The sequence below is a fragment of the Hemicordylus capensis genome, chromosome 3, assembly GCF_027244095.1.
Source record: "Hemicordylus capensis ecotype Gifberg chromosome 3, rHemCap1.1.pri, whole genome shotgun sequence".
Taxonomy (NCBI): domain Eukaryota; kingdom Metazoa; phylum Chordata; class Lepidosauria; order Squamata; family Cordylidae; genus Hemicordylus; species Hemicordylus capensis.
Genome location: NC_069659.1, coordinates 338,272,055 through 338,290,806, shown reverse-complemented (window position 1 = coordinate 338,290,806; position 18,752 = coordinate 338,272,055). Strand labels below are relative to the sequence as shown.

Sequence of the window (18,752 nt, the reverse complement as noted above, 5' to 3'; positions counted from 1 at the left end):
CATAGGGCTGGAAAAGACTCTTGCCTGGAATCTTGGAGAGCCACTGCCAGAGAGTGCAGGCAACACTGAGTTAGATGGGCCAATGGTCTGACTCAATATGGCAGCTTCCTAAGTTCCTATATTCCTCTAGCCTGCAACTTTTTTTTTTTAAACCTGAGGGTCCCTTTGAAAGGAAAGCATGGCATGGAAGGGCAAGATGGCCACCTCATTGGGGGCGCTAATTAGGGCGCCGATCTTATGACTGCAGCTGCCACTCCCTCCATACCCCACCTTTACCTTTTGATTTGGTAATGGTGAGGGGCAAGTAATACATTTCAGCAGGCCAGATTTTGCACAGGGGCCACCAGTTGCTGAGCCAAAGCCCTGTCCTTTTACTACTACTACTACTACTACTACCACCACCACCTCTATATCTCTGGGATCGCCTCTCTCGGCCAGTTGTATCCTGTCTTGTGAGGTCTTCTTAGCTGGCCCTCCTTAGTGTCCCGGGCTCTGGTGTAATGCGTGGTACCTGGACCCATACGAGGGCCTTCTCTGCGGTTGCCCCTGTTCTTTGGAACATTCTTTTTTTTTTTCCCAGATTCGTTCAGCCCCCTCCCTGATTGCTTTTAGGACCCTTCTTAAGACCCACCAGTTTCACCAGGCATTAGCCTTTTAATTTTTTTATTATTTTTATTTTTTATTTCTGTTATATTATTAATTATTTCTTGTTTACACAGTCAGACAGGTGTTATTGACTGGTTTGTTTTATCCAGACATCGCGTCCTTCCCAAGGACCTGGGATGCCAGAATTTTATTGTCAATTGTTATAGATATCGTCACAGAATATAGGCTGTTCCCAGTAAAGCTGCTTTTTGTAATTGGCTGATGGTGATTTCTGTGGCCCCTATGGTGTTGTTGTTGTTGTTATAAAAAAATAATTGTTAGTAGTATTGAGAGCCAGCGTGGTGTAGTGGCTAGAGTGCTGGACTAGGACTGGGGAGACCTGAGTTCAAATCCCCATTCAGCCATGATACTAGCTGGGTGACTCTGGGCCAGTCACTTCTCTCTCAGCCTAACCTACTTCACAGGGTTGTTGTGAGGAGAAACTTCAGTATGTAGTACACCGCTCTGGGCTCCTTGGAGGAAGAGCAGGATATAAATGTAATAAATAAATAAAATATTTTTGTTGTTCACCACCTAGAGACTTTGGAGGAGGCGATATATAAGAACATTTAAATAAATAAATAAATAAATACTACTGCTACATATATTTATACATCACTCTTCAATCCATCTTCTCAAAGCAGTTTACATAGAAAAATAAATAATACATGTATATGTATATCCATTTTAATGAATGCATTTCTATCTGTCTCCCCCCCCTCCGCCCCCTTCTTCACCTGCAATTATTTCTCTTGCTTATTCTCTCCTCGTCTTTAGGAGCGCCATGGTTGCTGACTACATGTACTGGCTGTCAGGAGGAAACGAGCAGCATACCAGCAAGCTCATCAAACTGTATTGGCAGGTAAAAATTGATGGCCCAGCTAGGAAGGAGGAGCCCATCTCTCTGCTGCAGCCCAAATGAAGGATTGGTGCTTAAAAGACTGCCGGCTAAGTTAGCTCAGGGGCTTATCAATCAGGAGGCGATTATATAGCAGTAACGTATTTATAATGAAGTAGATTTTCCCCAGCCTAAGTTTAAGGGTAACATTCAAGGTGGTTAACCCTTGGCTCATACTTCAATTTTACAGACTACCATAAAATTTCATCTTCGATACTGTATCATCCAAGTGCTACATATATACACTCCCCGCCCTTGGTACACAGGCTTCTCATAAGCAGATCTGTGGTCCCGAGAAAGCATGCTGACGGTCCAGCATGTTCTCATGCTGCTTTTGACCGATGGGGGTTCATTTTATTATTTATTTAATTTATATACCGCCTGACTCTGAAGGGTCTAGGGGATTCACAACCATAAATACAAAAAAAAAAAAAGCTATTAAAACAACAAGTTAAAACCCTTTAAAACAGGAGCCCTGTTCCGACAAAATACTGTATGTCTGTCCACATGTACATGATTTGTGTGAATGACTGTAAAGTACACTCATTCACATTAAAAGTGAAGTTGGGTACAGGCTTAATTCACACATTATTCTTAATTCACGCATTATGGTCAAACAAATATGACTGCACAGTGTACACAGGTACAGATTTCTGTGTAGGTAGGTATTCACATGTTAGGTTGAACACTGGTACAGCAGTACACTTCCTATCTATATTCAGCATTTCAGGTGGCCTGCATGCAGATTCACTATCTATATATTTATTTCTCATAAGAACATAAGAACAGCCCTGCTGGATCAGGCCCAAGGCCCATCTAGTCCAGCATCCTGTTTCACACAGTGGCCCACCAGATGCCTCTGGAGAGCCCACAGGCAGGAGTTGAGGGCGTGCCCTCTCTCCTGCCATTACTCCCCTGCAACTGGTACTCAGAGGCACCCTGCCCTTGAGGCTGGAGGTGGCCCACAGCCCTCTGACTAGTAGCCATTGATAGACCTCTCCTCCATGAAGTTATCCAAACCCCTCTTAAAGCCATCCAGGTTGTTGGCTGTCACCACATCTTGTGGCAGAGAATTCCACAAGTTGATTATGTGTTGTGTGAAAAAGTACTTCCGTTTGTTGGTCCTACATTTCCTGGCAATCAATTTAATGGGATGACCCCTGGTTCTAGTGTTATGTGAGAAGGAGAAGAATTTCTCTCTATCCACTTTCTCCACACCATGCATGATTTTATAGACCTCTATCATGTCTCCCCGCAGTTGTCTTTTTTCTGAACTAAAAAGCCCCAGGTGTTGTAGTCTTGACTCATAAGAAAGGTGCTCTAGGCCCCTGATCATCTTGGTTGCCCTCTTCTGCACTTTTTCCAATTCTACAATGTCCTTTTTAGATGTGGTGACCAGAATTGTACGCAGTACTCCAAGTGTGGTCACACCATAGTTTTGTATAAGGGCATTATAATGTTAGCAGCTTTATTTTCAATCCCCTTCCTAATGATCCCTAGCATGGAATTGGCCTTTTTCACAGCTGCTGCACATTGAGTCGACACTTTCAACGAGATGTCCACCACGACCCCAAGATCCTTCTCCTGGTCAGTCACCGACAGCTCAGATCCCATCAGCATATACTTGAATTTGGGGTTTTTCATCCCAATGTGCATCACTTTACACTTGCCAACATTGAACTGCATTTGCCACTTTGTCGTCCACTCACCCAATTTGGAGAGATCCTTTTGGTGCCCCTCACAATCAGTTTTGGATTTCACTACCCGAAAGAGTTTGGTATCATCTGCAAATTTGGCCACCTTGCTGCTTACCCCTACTTCTAGATGATTTATGAATAAATTAAAAAGCACCGGTCCCAATACAGATCCATGGGGGACCCCACTTCTTACTTCCCTCCATTGCAAAAACTCTCCATTTATACCTACCCTCTGTTTCCTGTCTTTCAACCAGTTAGCCTAGGCATACCCGTCGCTAATCCCATGTGTGGCAGCTCTCGTGAGGAACTGCTGGACTAGCGATGGGATGCGGAGAAAGCAGCCGCTGGGATGAAGAGGTGGTGGTGGTGGGCCCAGCCCAGACCGGCTGCCAGGATAAGGAGGCGGTGGCTGGAATGAGGAGGTGGTGGTGGGCCTGGCCTGGCCGCTGGGATAAGGAGGCTGCAGCAGTCCGGGCTGGTTGCCGGAATGAGGAGGTGGCAGCAGGAGACAGGTTGGCTTGAAAGCCGGCCAGAAACCACGGCGGGGTGCGGGGAGAAGCGGTCCAGGCAGGCCATCAGAGGTGCAGATGCTCTGTGCCCATCCCAGCTAGTTAAAATGAATTCAGGTATAGTCATTCACATAAACAATGTGTCAGGATGTACATGCGTCTAAACACAGGTACAACATGATGTCTGAACTGGGCCATTTACAGGTACTGAGAGGAAGTTACTGCTGAATGTGCATTGAACATAATGAGACTATTTACACACCTGCATGGGCGGGTGGTTGGGCAGAGTCCGTCTTAGGCCGGGTGGAAGCGCTGGGATCCGCGTGGTTCCTGGTGCTCCACACGAGCAGCCTAGCCTAGGCTAAACTGCTCATGAGAACAGCCTCAATGTGTGGATGACTGGACATGTGTATAGCTCTGTGTGTGCGTACACTGTACGCAGCCTGTACATGTGAATTGGGCTAATGAGAGTCATTATGTGGCACCTCCATGTTCAGAGGCAGTCTGCTTTTGAATGCCAGCTGCTGGGGGACAAGTGCAGGAGGGGAAACTGCTTGTCTTCCTGTCCTGCTTGTGAGCTTTTTAGAGGCATCAATTGGGTGACTGCGGGCCTCAATTAGATGAAGCTTGGCTGTGGTCCAGAAGGGCTAGTATTATGTTCTTGTTAGGCAGTAGATACCTTCATTCATTCATTCATTCATTCATTGTTAAATTTATATACCACCTTTCGTTAAAAACAATCACAATGCGTTGATTCTTTCTCCTTCATGGAGAAGGAATAGGTCTATTAGTGGCTATTAGTCATAGTAACTAAAGGGAACCTCTAGGTTTAGAGGCACTCTACCTTTGGATAAAAGCTGCAGAGGACAAGGGAGAACAGTGGCCTTCCTGCCCTGCTTGTGGGCTTCCTGAAAGCACTTAGATGGCCATCTGGGCAAGACTTACTTACTTGCCTACTTACTTACTTACTTTATCTGTATGTCTGTTTATTTATTTGTTGCATGTAAAACTCATGTTTCAAGGAAGTTTACACAATTTAAAATACAAAACAGCAAAAAAATAAAACAAAGGACAATTAAAAGTAATACAAACATTTTAAAAACCACTTTAAAATGACAGATTATATTATATTATATTATTATATTATATTATTTATTAATTATTATGACTAATCAAAAGCCTAACTACAAAGGGATGTCTTGAGAGTTTTTCTAAAATCTGCCTGTGATGCTGAAGTGCTAATTCTGGCCAGGAGGGCATCCCCAGGTCTGGGGACAGCTATGGAGAAGGCCCATCCCTGAGTCGCCTCCAGACGAGATGTTGGCAGCCCTAGGTGGACCTTCCCAAATGCTCTTAATAAGCAGCAGTGCTGATGATGAAGAAGAAGAAGCTATTCTCTTAAATGTGACATACTAAGCCACAGTATGTCCGCCTAGTAATGTTGTGTCTGCTCAATCCGCGTACATTTCAAAAGTTACACCAACACCAAATCTGCAGCAACTGTGTTACACTTCCGAGCCCCTTTAAACTCTGCCAGTGCAACTTGTAAAGGCGGAGAGGCTACTAAGGAGTGTGTGATCACACTCCCACTGCTACTCCCATTGGGAATGCCGGGAGTAGCAGTAGAAGTGCCATGACACACACGCCTTAGTAGCCTTCCTGTCTCCCCAAGCTGCACCAGTGGGGTTCAAAGGAGCTCTGAAGCATCTAGTGCACCAGTCACTTAGACTGGCAGCTTGCTGCTCAGTAGGTGGGCCAGTGTCTGTAAGGAACACTCTCCCTCTTCTTAACTCTTGGCTGAATTATGTGGACTTGGTTTACTTCTTGGTAGAGATCTCACTCTTGGAACCCACCGTACTGCAGCGCTGTGGGCTGTTCTGCCTGCTCCTTCAGAGAATATCATTGGGTTAATGTTTCCTTTGCCTGTTAACTCCCTTAGCAGCCGGCAAGCTGTGAGTTTCCTCTATGTGGTAGTTTGAATTTTTTTATTCCTCCTCCCGCTGGGTTGCAGTCATTTCAAATTCCTGTCTTACAAAGCAGCCCTCCAAGGAAGTCGTTTCCTCTAATAGAATGCCTCCCCTCTTATACAAACAATCGGCTCAAATCATAGGTCTCGCCTTGTGCTTCATCAAAGCCTGCAAGACACCCAGTTCTAAAAAGTGATGGGGGGAGATGTTGCTACCACTTCCCCACACAGTACAGTACTAAACCTCCATCAAAGTGCAGTCACTCCAGGCCTGGCAGTACTTATGTTACTTCTGTATGTGGATAGGGAGGGAACATGATATGGCTTGGCTGTCATGCATAGGGATGTTCTGTTTGGGCACCTGATATTCTGCACAACATTACAAGGACATTCTCGCGACCGGGCGGGTGGCGGGGAAGGCTGTAAAGGCCCACCTTCCGTGCAGATGATGCCTGAGGACCACGTGGCCAGTCTGCAGCTGCCCATCATCCTGGCCCCCAGAAATCCCACAATGCACCACATGAGTGTGTGGTGCATTGTGGGGACCCTTCCGCGCCCCCCCCCCCAGTGATGGGCAGGTGCCCAGCAGTGCTTCAGCACCAGGAGGCTTTACAGACAGGGCTCCTACCCCAAATCTCATTTGGGAGAGAGTGTGTGCGTTGACCCATCAACCAAACTTACCCCGAGGTCCCTTCAAGATCCTTGGACCCACTCCACACACAAGTCGGGCTTTGTCTTGCAAATTCTAGCTTATCTTGAAGTATTTCCAGGTCTTAAAAATGCTGGTTTTAAGCTACTTTTAAACAGAGAGAGACACTGACGTAGAATCATTAGTGTGATCAGAAGGAGACTCTCTTTACAAATGCAGATGTAGCTCTTCAGTACACTCTGTCTCTTCCCCCCCCCCGCCGCCCCACTATTGGCTAGAACAATAACAAGGAAGGAAAACACGTGAACTTGCATCAAAAGCAAACCCGAGAACAGAGGGGAGGGGCTGCTTCCCTCAATGCCGCGAGTGTACTTCGAAGTGGCTTCACTCAACATTTACCCCGCAGCATGAAGCCATGTGCAAATAACTCCCAGCTGGCACACAATCAGGGAAACACTCTGATCCCTTAACCTTGCACTCTCTCCCTTAACCTCGTGTATGAGGCAGTCTCCCTAGGCAGGTTTGCTTCTGAGGTGCCACCAGGAGCTGTGTGCCCCCCAGCAGTTCTTAAGGTAGCCAAACCTAGGCTTGGCTTCCTTAGCCTGGTCTTGGTTGCTCAAAAGAACAGCCTCTACATGTGGGTTGCAACATAATGTCCCTTCAGGGTCAGACCAACCTTTCCAGGTTCCGCCTTCCTGCCAAGGGAACAGATAAACTGAAAGAGGCAGCCTTCTTCTGTCTTGAACACCTTCTCTGCTTCAGCATTTAAGGCATCCTGGTGCAGAAGGGGGCCCATTTTTTGAGGGGCTTGAGCTCAAGTGGTGCTGTCTCAAGGGCCAGCTGCAACAGTTGCACAAGTGCGCACTTCCTCAAGTGCAAAAAAACTGCATCCGCAGAGTTGTGCAATGCTACAGCAATTGGAAATAGTGACCACGTTGGGGCACAATTCTGAGCAATTTGTGCACTTTGTATTCTTTGCATCTGCATGAATGTTACTGTTTACAAATTGTGCACTTTGTATCTGCATGAATGTTACATTGCAACATACCCATCACATTGTGAAGTATTTCAGTCACCGCAGATTCTGAATGTGATTTATTGATTTATTTATTTTTACATTTGTGACAGATTTAACCCAGCCTTTGTCTCAAAGCAAGCCCATGTGAGGGGATTAAAAATGCTTGTTTTTTCCCTTGCTTTCACTCACAAAGGCTGTTCCTTTAAAACTAAAATTGCTTCTTCAATAGTGCTGCCACACACACACACCAGATTTGGGTGAATGTCCAGGGAGGCTCTCTTTCTATTTACTATTTGAAAAGTACAAACAAAAAACAAAAAACCCTCCATGTGCAGCCTACATGTGATGAGAAGACTTGGTAGAGTTGCTGAGCAATTAAATTTGAGACGTGTGTTGCACCAGAGCAAAACCCCTTTTTCCTGAGTTAAAAATCCACTCAGAGGCAGATTAAATACAAAGAACAAAAAGAGAAAAACTTTATTCAAAATACTACAGACTGCTTCCATCTGAGGCTTTCCCAGCTTCTAGTTACAGGTAAAATAAATACTCAGTACTTTACAAGATTACTTCCAAAGAGCACTCCAGCTGGTATTGGAGTGGCACACTTTAAAAATCATGGTTACCCATTTGCAAGGATAATTCAAAAAGCACCCAGTTGCATGGAACAGGGATATAAGAAACTTTAAAAGCACCTTTAAAGGTTACAGAGACTTTTGAAGTGCCCTGGATGGATAAGTGGGCACAGGTTCAGCATTCCTTAGATTGTTGTGTTACAGATAAAACACATTAAAACAGTTGTAAGGATTTGGAAAGCACACCAAAGGAAAGTAAGAAGCCTAACATGAGCTAACTAACAAACTGTTCCCTGGCTAAACCCTTCAGAAGCCAAAAGCTATGGCTTCCTTCCCCCTTGAACTCATCCCAAACTCTAGGAGAGAATTCAAGCTTCCTACAATCCTGTCTCTCAAGGATCTGCAAATGTCCTTCCATGAGAGAATTCTCCAGGCTAGCTGTTGACCATGATGCAGCAAAAATCCCTTGCTGCTCACTAAGCCTTCTCCCTGTCCTCTCTCATCTTTTACCTTGCTGCTTCTGAACAAAGAAGCCCTTCTCTTCCTCTCTCATGCCCCTCAAGGTCCTGCCCACCAGGTGCTGAGTGGCTGGTCCCTAGCCTATCAGTCAGGACAGGGTACACTTCCGGTTCACTCATTAGAGGAAAGGAAAGGCTGTTATTGGCTGGTCATTAAAACATTATCTCCCACTCTTCCTCTGAAGAGCCCAGAGTGGTGTATATGGTCAGGTTTATCCTCACAACAACCCTATTTGGTATGTTAGGCTGAGAGATAAATTATTGGACCAGAGTCACCAAGTGAATCTCATGGCTGAACAGGGAGTTCAACACTCTAACCCCCACACCACATACATTGTGAGTCTGTTGTGTGATTTACCTGATTGTCTAAAATATATTTTGATATTTTTTCCATCATTTTAACATTAATAAGCAGGCTTCGCAATCATTCTAACAGCAGTGGTTTGCATTCCCCTTCTACTAAACCAGCAAGAGCCAGAATGCATTCTGATCTCTACTCCTCATTGAAAACTGTATGAAGAAGCATAAAAGCTAACTACCATAGATGATCCTTGCTGATACATCCATTCATAAGGCAACGTCAAGTGATCTTCAACCTCTGGGCAGTACAGAATTTGCTATGCTTTCTGCTGCTGCAGTGCCAAAGCTTCCTTTGAGCCAATAAGAGTGGGAGGCATAATCCCCCAAGCATGGTTTCTGAATGTTTTCCACCTGCAAACCTGAAAATGCCCAGTCTGTAGGGGAAACCTGAAAAACCCCAATTGAAATGAATAGCGATTTTGTACTGTGGCAACTGCTTGGGGAATTGTGCACCCCATGGGAAGTAGAAGAGAGCCATTCAGGGCATTCAAATCTCACTGCTTTTCCAGTAGCAATCCAGCTCTGAACCCCCAGTTTTTGAGATTGTACCCACTTATTCTGGCTCAAGCATATTTGTCAAGCATATTTGTCATCACTGCGGTCTTGAGAGGTAGCTCAGAGTCTGGCCTACCCAAGGAGGGAGAAGTCAAAAGGTCCAGACACAGGCTGACTGAGAGCAATGCACTGATGCAGCCAGAGAGCAGCCTAACAGAACTTCCCAACTAACTGCAGCAGGGAAGCAAAAAAAATTTGACAATCTCCCCTTCTTCAGGAAGCCCTCTTTGCCACCTGAAAATATGTCCCTGATGGCTGCACAACCCTCAGAGACATATTTTCAAGTGGCGGGGGGGGGGTTCTGAAGAAGGGAAAGTAATTTTAAAAAATGGCCTCTTCCCTGCTGTACTGGTGCAGTTAGTTGGGAAGTCCTTTAGACCTCTCTTGCTGCACCAGTGGATCCTTTCTTTCTATGTCAGTCACTGGACCTGCCAGCCAGAATGCCCCAGAATCAGCAACCCTTGAGAAAGTACCACCTGAGCTCAAGTCCCTCAAAAATTTGATCCCTTCTGCACCAAGAACACTCCTCTGAGCCTGCACACAGCACTGGCAACATGCCAGGAGGATGTGCTGCAAGCAGAGCTTGGAAAGTGTCGGCTGAGCCTAGGGATGTGCACAAAACCAGTTTTACCGGTTTAGTTTGAATTCGAACCGGACCAGTTCAGTTCCCACTGCCCCTCTGGACTGGGGCCCAGCTTGGCTTGAATTTGAGCCAGTTCAGGCCCAGTTTGAGGGGGTTGGGTAACTTCCATAATTGTTAAAAATTTGTTTAGAAAATGTATTTATTATTTATTTAATACATTCATATACCACCCAAAATGCAAATTCTGGTGTTTGGGGCGGTAAAAAATGAAATACTTACTCCTGTGGTCATGCAAATGGCCCATGCGCATGTATGGCAGCTAAAAAAAACCCAGCCGACACACACATGCAGAAGGCAAAAATGGACCCAAAATGGCCCAAACCGGCCCCAGGAGACTCATGGGGGGTGGAGGCAACAGGGGTACGGGGAGCTACCACAGCCCTCCACTGCAGCCACCACAGCATCCTCCGAGGCCACTGCAGGAGTATAAGTACTTCATTTTTTGAAAGTATTTTAACATTTACGGAAGCCCCCGCCCCCTTCGAACCAGGACCAAACAGGGCCTGAGCAGTTCAGCTCAACCTCGGACTGAACTATACGCAGTTTGGTTTGAGGTAGAGCCTTCGAACCAAACCAGTTCAAGTGCAAACCATTTCAACCTGGTTGTCACGTCCCTACCTGAACCTGCAGGGCCTTAGGGCCTCATTCTACTTCTGGCTGTTGTCCAGAACAAGTTGCTTAGCTGGAGCTTTTTAGTTCTTCAACCTCGCCTCACCTCACCTCACCTCCTACAGACCTCTTGAGTGCCCATTTGCTTGTAGGGATAGTAAAGGAGCTGTACCTCAGAGGTAGAGCACCTGCTTTGCATGCAGAGGGCCCCAGGTTCAATCCCTGCCTCTCTACTTAGGGCTAGGAACATAGGAGCATAGGAAGATGCCTTATACCAAGTCAGACCATTGGTCCATCTAGCTCAGTATTGTTTACCCAGACTGGCAGTGGCTTCTCCAAGGCTGCAGGCAGGAGTCTCTCTCAGCCCTTGGAGCTGGCAGGGAGGGAACTTGGAACTTCCTGCATGGAAACATGCAGATACTCTTCCCAGAGGGGCCCCATACCCTAAGGGGAATATCCTACAGCTCACATGTAGTCTCCTGACTGAAACCCTGAGGAGCTGCAGTCAGAGTAGACAATACTGAGCTAACTGGATCAATACTCTGATACACTATTCAGCAACTTCATATGTTCCTTTCTAAGCAATGCTTGTCAAATGAGCATGGGAGGTTGTAGAAGATCTTTTCTTGGCTGTTTTTAAGAGACAGCTCTTCATGTGTGGACCTATTTGATCCGTCTGCAGAATAACTTCCACATTCAGCTAGCAATACTTGTTTGTAATGTCCGAAAAGCCATCTTTTGCAGGAAGGTTGTGCAGGCTGTAGGTTCATACAGTTTCCTAGGCAAATCCGTTTCCATGGGTGGACGTGTCTGTGGAGGCACTGGTTGTGCTGGTCCGTATCATCTGAAAGCACTAGACAGCTGTTGCTTGGAGGAACAGCTCCACGTTCTTCAGACAGAATCTAGGAACTGGTTGCATCTAGGTCAGCATTTGGCAGCTCTAGATACAGCAGAATGGGAAAGTCAACAATTTGGTACCTTCTCCTCCAGGATTCCCTTCTCTTAAGTTGTTGTTCTGGGTGCGGTAGTGTCATTTTGCCTCAGGCAGATAATAAATCCTCCTGGATTGAAATACTTTACAGCCAGGAGGGATGATTATCTACTTTGACCTCCTACATAATGTGCAGGGCATATCATTTCACTAGCAATTCCATCACAAAGCCTAATATCCCAGCTGCATTACAACATATCCTCAGCTTCTCTCCCTCTTTCCTCCCCACCCCCCACACCACACACACATACACGCACAATCTCTCTTTTAAAGATTTCCATGATAGATAATCCATCACATTGCTTCATGGGCTGTCTGACTGATTAATTACTGTTTTTTTTTTAAAAAAAATGTGCTTTTTTCCCCTGTCAATTTTATCTAGATTCTGCTTTTGCCCAGCAGATCTTATTACAACATATTTTGCAAGATTAAGGAGATCGTTCCCTTGACAAGTTTCTTCCCCCCCCCCCCCCCGCCACACACACATTTTAAAAAAAATTTAGAAATGTAGAATACACCGTTCAGCATTACCACTCCCAGGGCGGCTGGCAATTGTGTTTAAAACCATCAAACGAATATAGTAATGACCAATAAATGTTGCAAAAAAAATTTTTTAACTACATCACAGAGTGAAGAACCCAAACTAAGCACTATTTTCAAAGACATAGGGGGCAGCAAGGGAGAATGATCGATGCAGTTGTTTAAGGGTGCAGGAGTCCTTTAGTCGGTTGAGAAGTGGAAGACCATCAGAAGTGGAGGTCATAGACAGGAATATAGGAGAAACAAGAACTAAAAGAAAGCGTGGAGCATGGCCGTGGGTGATTTAAAAGTAATGACAAGGAGTTGGTGCTGGTGAGGGGATGGGAAATCAGCGACTTGATCTGAGAAGTGGCATCAGGGTGGCCCTTTCATGAGGCAAGGCAGCCTCAGGCACTTGCCTCAGGCGCCAGATTTCTGGGGCACCACCAAGGCAGCAAGATGCCTCTTCTGCAGGGAGAGACCAATCTGATCCTTGCAAGCTTGATAAGGAGTTGCTCCCCTTACACTCCTTGCAAAACTTGTGAGGAGAGGAGAGTCGGCTGCTGACAACCTTCCCTTTAAAGGGAAGTGTGCCACTTTCAAAGCTGGAGTAGGTCAGCTTTGAAAGAGGAGGTACTGCCCTCCAGGGTCATGGGGCAAGGCAGCATTTGGTGGTGCCTCTCTCCAGGTGCCACAGTACCTTCAGCCACCCCTGACTGGCAACGCATGGTCAGGGTGACAAGAGAAATGAATAATTTGGGCAGCAGTTTGGGATAGAGGTCACAGGACTAAAGTGTCAGAGAGGAAGGTCAGGCACATTAATACACAATGTATTGAGCATTGGACATCCTAACCAGAGCAGCTTTGCCTTCCACTCAGTCACTTTTAGTGTAAAAACAACCTAGAGTTTTGTGGCATCTTAAAAACTAGCAGTTTTATTCTAATATAAACTTTTGTGGACTACAGTCTAATTCATCAGAAGCATGAAGTGTAGTCTTTAGACATGTCTGTATGTTGTGGACGGGAGGAGGTTCTCACCATCGTGGTGATGTGTGTTAAATGAAAACTGGGCGTCTCAGCAGTACATGCCTTCCCACAAGAGCATGTTGTGAAGTCAGGATTTTTCACCAGTCCCTGAGTGGCACTTCAAAAACCTGACATTGATTAAACCAACATTGAAAACCCAAGATCAAATCCTAGAATAATGATCTCGGTTTAAATGTTGAGAGTTCTTTTTACAACCCCCAGGGATCGGTGGAAAATCCTGAGTTCAAACAACACACTCTGCGTAAGCGCACACCCCGTCGGGATCGCCATTTTTAGTTTCATAGACATTGCCACTGTTGTGTGAACCAGATGTGTTTGTGTGTGTGTGATTATGATGTGCTGATATACTGCTTTTCAACCAAAAAAGTTCTCAAAGCAGTTGATATAGGAAAAGAAATAAAGGAAGAATATGTTTCCCTGTTCTAAAGGAACTCACAATAAAGAAAAACTAGGGAGACACCAGGACCAGCCACTGGAGAAGACGTTATGCTGGAATGAAGAGGGACAATCGCTATCCCCCTTCTATATAAAAGAAAACCACTACTCGAGATGCTCTTTTGCCGGTTAGCAGGGGCCAGACATGGGTACAGAGAAAACTATTGAAAGCAGGAGAGTCAAATCACTAGGAGAGGCCTAGTCTTGTGAGGAGGTGAAAATGTGATCATTCCCAGTAGGAGCGGGCTTCATTTGTAAGCTGTCCGCTATGTGTAGTCAGTGCCACAGGACACCTCAGCCATTCATTTTGTTCATCTGTTTTTAGCCCATCTCTTTTCTGAGTCTGGGTTATTTTAAAAGCTTCTGTTTGGGAAGAACTCCTAATCCTTTTGTCCTTGGGGAGAGAAGGAACAGAGCACTTAAGTAGCAGCCCTCTTCATGAGGCACTGTCAGCAGTGTGAAATTGATGAGGATCATGACTGTCGGCCGGCTCCTCACCATGCTTCTGCTAGCCCTTGAAGGAAAATCCTGCTGTAGAAGCACATGGCGCCTATTACATGCTGTTCTTCGGGTACTGAAATTATACTGCTGTTCGCTAACCAAACATCTTGCACATTTATAACTAAGAGGGGACACAAGCAGCCATGTCGATCGCAATTTGGGTACGTCGCACAAGTACATGCTACGTGTCCGACTCAGCAGACAGTCAGAAATCAGCTTCCTCATCCCCACCCCTGTTGAATAGCAGGTACTGGCTTTGCAGATCACCTCTGCATCATCACAGCTTGAACTGTGCTGCAAGGGTGATCGCCCACAATGCATTGCCACTGTGCACGATGTTAGACTTTCTCTTGGCCAGACTGGGCCCCAAGACACATGAAGCTGCCGTATACTGAGTCAAAACTTTATCGAGCCCAGTACTGTTTGCTGTAAATAGCAGCAGCTCATAGGAACATAGGAAGCTGCTGTATACTGAGTCAGGCCATTAGTCTATCTAGCTCAGTATTGTCTGCACAGACTGGCAGTGGCTTCTCCAAGGTTTCAGGCAGGAACCTCTCTCAGCCCTATCTTGGAGAAGCCAGGGAGGGAGCATGAGACCTTCTGCTCTTCCCAGAGTGGCTCCATCACCTGAGGGGAATATCTTACAGTGCTCACATGTGGTCTCCCATTCAAATGCAACCAGAGTGGGCCCTGCTTAGCTAGGGGGACAAGTCACGCTTGCTACCACAAGACCAGCTCTCCTTCATGGTCTAAGACAGGGATCCTTCCTACTTGATCCCTTAATATGCTCCCTTCCTACCTGATCCTACCTGATCCCTTCCTCCTTGATCCTTACTACCTGATCCCTTTTGCTGGAGATGTCAGAACATGTGTGCTGGTTTTTTTATCCCCCCCCCCCCATCCTGTGGCAATATAGAGCTATCTGGTTACAGGACCTGTGCCAAGCTACATGGGGATGTGCTGACCCCTAGATCCCCCAGGGTTGTGCTGGGCCCCCTCCAAGCTTACCAGCCAGCAGCACTGGCAGACAGATGGCTGGGTGGCCAAAAAAGAAGAAGCTCCTCTGCCTCCCACCCTCCAAGGAAAGGAGAGGGAGGATTCACCACCAAGTCCAAGGTCCCTAGGAACTTGCACGGGCCTCTGGGAGCAAGCTCATTGGCCAGCTGGGAGGGTGAAAGGAAAGAGAGCTGGTCTTGTGGCAGCAAGCATGAACAGTCCCCTTTTCTAAGCAGGGACTGCCCTGCTTTGCATTTGGATGGGTGACTACGTGTGAGCTCTGTAAGATAATCCTCTTAGGAGATGAGGCTGTGGGTCCGTGGAAGAGCATCTGCATGTTTGCATGCAGAAGGTCTCCCAGGTACATACTCCCTAGCATCTCCAGGTGGGGCTGGGAGAGACTCCTGCCTGAAACCTTGGAGAGCAGCCACCAGTCAGTGTAGATAATATTGAGCTAGACGGGCCTATAGTCTGACTCCATAGAAGGCAGCTTCCTATGTTCCTAGCACCTGCCGTGCGAGTCTCTTGGAGAGTCATGTGACAGCTCCTCCTACTCCTGCCCTCCCTATAGGCCAATGAGAGCATCCCCCAGGCCCTGCAGTAATGCAGGGGCTTGGGGGACACTCCTTTTGGTTGTTGGAAGGTACATTGTGGTCGTTGGCCAGGTGGATGGGCATGAGGTGGGCATGTGTGGGCATAGCCCCATGAGCCTGTGCCTGACCTACCCATGAATTGGATTCAAAAAGCAATCCAATTCAAAATCCAAAAGTCACAAAGCAGCAGTGCCTCCCCTGGTCGAGCCCAGGGCTGCACAACTGCAGCCCTCCAGCTGAGCTACAACTCCCATCCTCCCCAGCCACAATGGCCAGTAGTCAGGTGACAGATGAGAGCTGTAGTTCAACAGCTGCAAGAGGGCCAACATTGTTCAGCCCTAGTCGACCCAAAGCACCTTTCTCAGGAGGGCCTGAGCTGAGCTGATGCTCAAAGCTGCTCAATCTCCCGTGTTCTTGGTCCACTTTCCTTGTGCAACAAGGATAGTGGATAGCTTTACATCACTCCCTGAAACATATATGAATGGAGGAAAAGGTTTCGTGGCAGGAGAAACCTGCACTTACTGGTTGTGTAAGTGCACCCTGTTGCATCAGTGCAACACTGATCTGAAACGCAAGCTCCCAACTTAACAGAACCAGTGCGGCATTAGTGGATGTCAGCCACTAGCTCTGGTTCAACTACACTAATGCACTAATGCACTACACTAATGCACAATGAGGCATAGGCAACCTGAGCCAGCAGGTGCAGAAGCACGTTCAAGTCTGCATTAGGAATGAACACTCCTAGCCAAACTTAGCAGTATCCGTGGGGGCTCCATCAGATACCTAAGAACATAAGAACAGCCCTACTGGTTCCGACCAAAGGCCCATCCAGCCCGGCATCCTGCTTCATGCAGTGCCCAACCAGCACCTGCAAATCTTGCAAGAGGGAGGAAGAGGGCAACTGTCCCCTCCCATTGGTGTTCCCTAGTACCTGGTGTTCAAGGGCATGCCTCTTCTGATCCTGTCAAAGCTAGTAGCCATTGATAGCCCTCTTCTCCATGAATTTGTCTAATATATATTTCTAAGACAATCTTGATTGATGGCCCTCACCACCCTCACTAACCTACCTCACAGGGTTGTTGTGAGGAGAAACATAACTATGTACCCTGCCCTGGGCTCCTTGGAGGAACAGTGGAATATAAATGTAAAAATAAAAATGAGTGAATGAATGAATGAATCTGGTGGCCGCAGTTCATAGTTTAACTACACACTGGAGCTCTTCTCACAGTCAGGGAGAAGAGCTCTGTAGAGATCTGTGGGGAGAGCGGGTTTTACTTACCCTCCCCACAGACGATCGCTGACCCTTCCCTGATTGGGCGGATCACCCACCCAGACACGCGGTGGCTCATCTGCGGATCACCCGGCAGCTCCGAGGGTCAGGTGCAGGGAAGCACCGCCCCCTGCCACTCCACCCCCCGGAGCCCCAATAATGCTGTGGAGATCTGTGGGGAGAGTGGGTTTAACTTACCCTCCCTGCAGACAGCTGCTGACCCTTCCCTGGTTGGGCAGATCACCCGCCCAGATGAGTGGTGGCTTGCCTGCAGCTCGCCTGTCAGCTCCATTGGTCAGGTACAGGGAAGCACTGCCGCATGTCAACCCACCCCCTGGAACCCCAATAATGCACCACGTGAATGCACCATGCATTACTGGGATCCCCCACCCCCCACCCCCCGAGTGTGCCTGCCGTGGCTGCAAGCAGCTGCAGCAGACACACGGTCAAAAAAATGAGGTCAAGCGAGCACTAGCTCCCTTAACCTCATTTTAGCAGGAGGCTACTTAGGCAGGTTTGCTGCCATGTAGCCTTTGAGATCAGGAGCTATCCCGGTAGTTCACACGAGCGTGCAAAACCGGGCTGGGTTTTGCACGCTCGTGTGAATAACTTCAGTGTGTGAAGAAGTACTTCCTTATGTGTTTCCTGAATCTCCCATCATTTAGCTTCAACAGAAGACCCCGGATACTAATATTACAAGAGAGGGAGAAACACTTCTCCCTATCAACTTGTTCCACACTGTGCATAAATTTATACACCTCTATCATGTCCCCCATCTCCCATCCTTCTAAGCTAAAAAGGCCCGGACATTGCAGTCTTTCCCCACAAGGAAGCCACTGCAACTCCTTGATGATATTGGTTGCACCTTTTGTCCACATTTTCTACCTCTACAATGGGAACGTGCATTCCTAGCCAAACTCTGCAATACCAGTGGGGGCTCCATCAGACAACGTGAATTGTCCGATTGCACATCCAAATGGAGATGCACATCAGAATGTGAAGCTGTACCCAGCCTGCACAGGACCAGCCCCTGATCCGGCAAGGGAATCCAGGGAAGCTACAGCCATGCCCATCTCTCCCTTACTGAATCGAAGTGACACTAAGTCTGGATCCTCTTTCCTGCAGAGTAATGAATTTACAGTGTGTTGTATTATCTAACACTTCCCGAACTTTAAACTAAATCTCTTAAGCCGCTGCGGTTTTGCCTTTAGAGCTCAGCAGAACACAGAGATATATTTTTGGCTGTTCTGCAACACCAGTTTTAAAATAACTCTACACCATGTACAAAAATACTGCCAGCGTCTTAAGTTATTAAACACATTTAAGAACCTACATAATAAGCTGATATGTGATGTGACCTACATTGGTAGAGGTATAACATGGCAGATAAGCAAGATGCTCTTAACTATTATATGCTGCATGTTTTATTTATTAATAAACGCTACTGGAAGGAAGAGAAAGATAATGCACTGTGCCATCTGACATGTTTACTCTGCCTGTAGCAAATAAAAACAACCTAAGGTGATCATGACGGAGTATATTCTTCGTATGGTCTGTGAGGTGGGTATTCCAAAGTCTGGGTGCCATTACAGAAAAGGCCCTGTCTCTGAGGGCCTCAGAATGGCATGCATGGGTTTCCCCCATTTTAGACTCACCAGATGAGGTAGTTTAGGCAAAAAGATAACAGCCCTATTCAGACTGGGGCGAATTCAAGAACTGCAACTGGGCCTCCGCCCCTGCTTCCCTGGTAAAGCCATCACA

General features: G+C 46.8%; 1 protein-coding gene across 1 annotated transcript in view; it reads left to right on the top strand.

Moving 5' to 3' along the window:
- The window catches only part of SPATA16 (spermatogenesis associated 16), a 246,569-nt gene that overhangs the window by 155,380 nt on the left and 72,437 nt on the right, over positions 1 to 18,752 (top strand). The window contains exon 5 of the mRNA XM_053304770.1: positions 1,423 to 1,507. Within this exon, the coding sequence (XP_053160745.1) occupies positions 1,423 to 1,507 (85 nt within the window). The remainder of the gene's footprint in view (positions 1 to 1,422; positions 1,508 to 18,752) is intronic.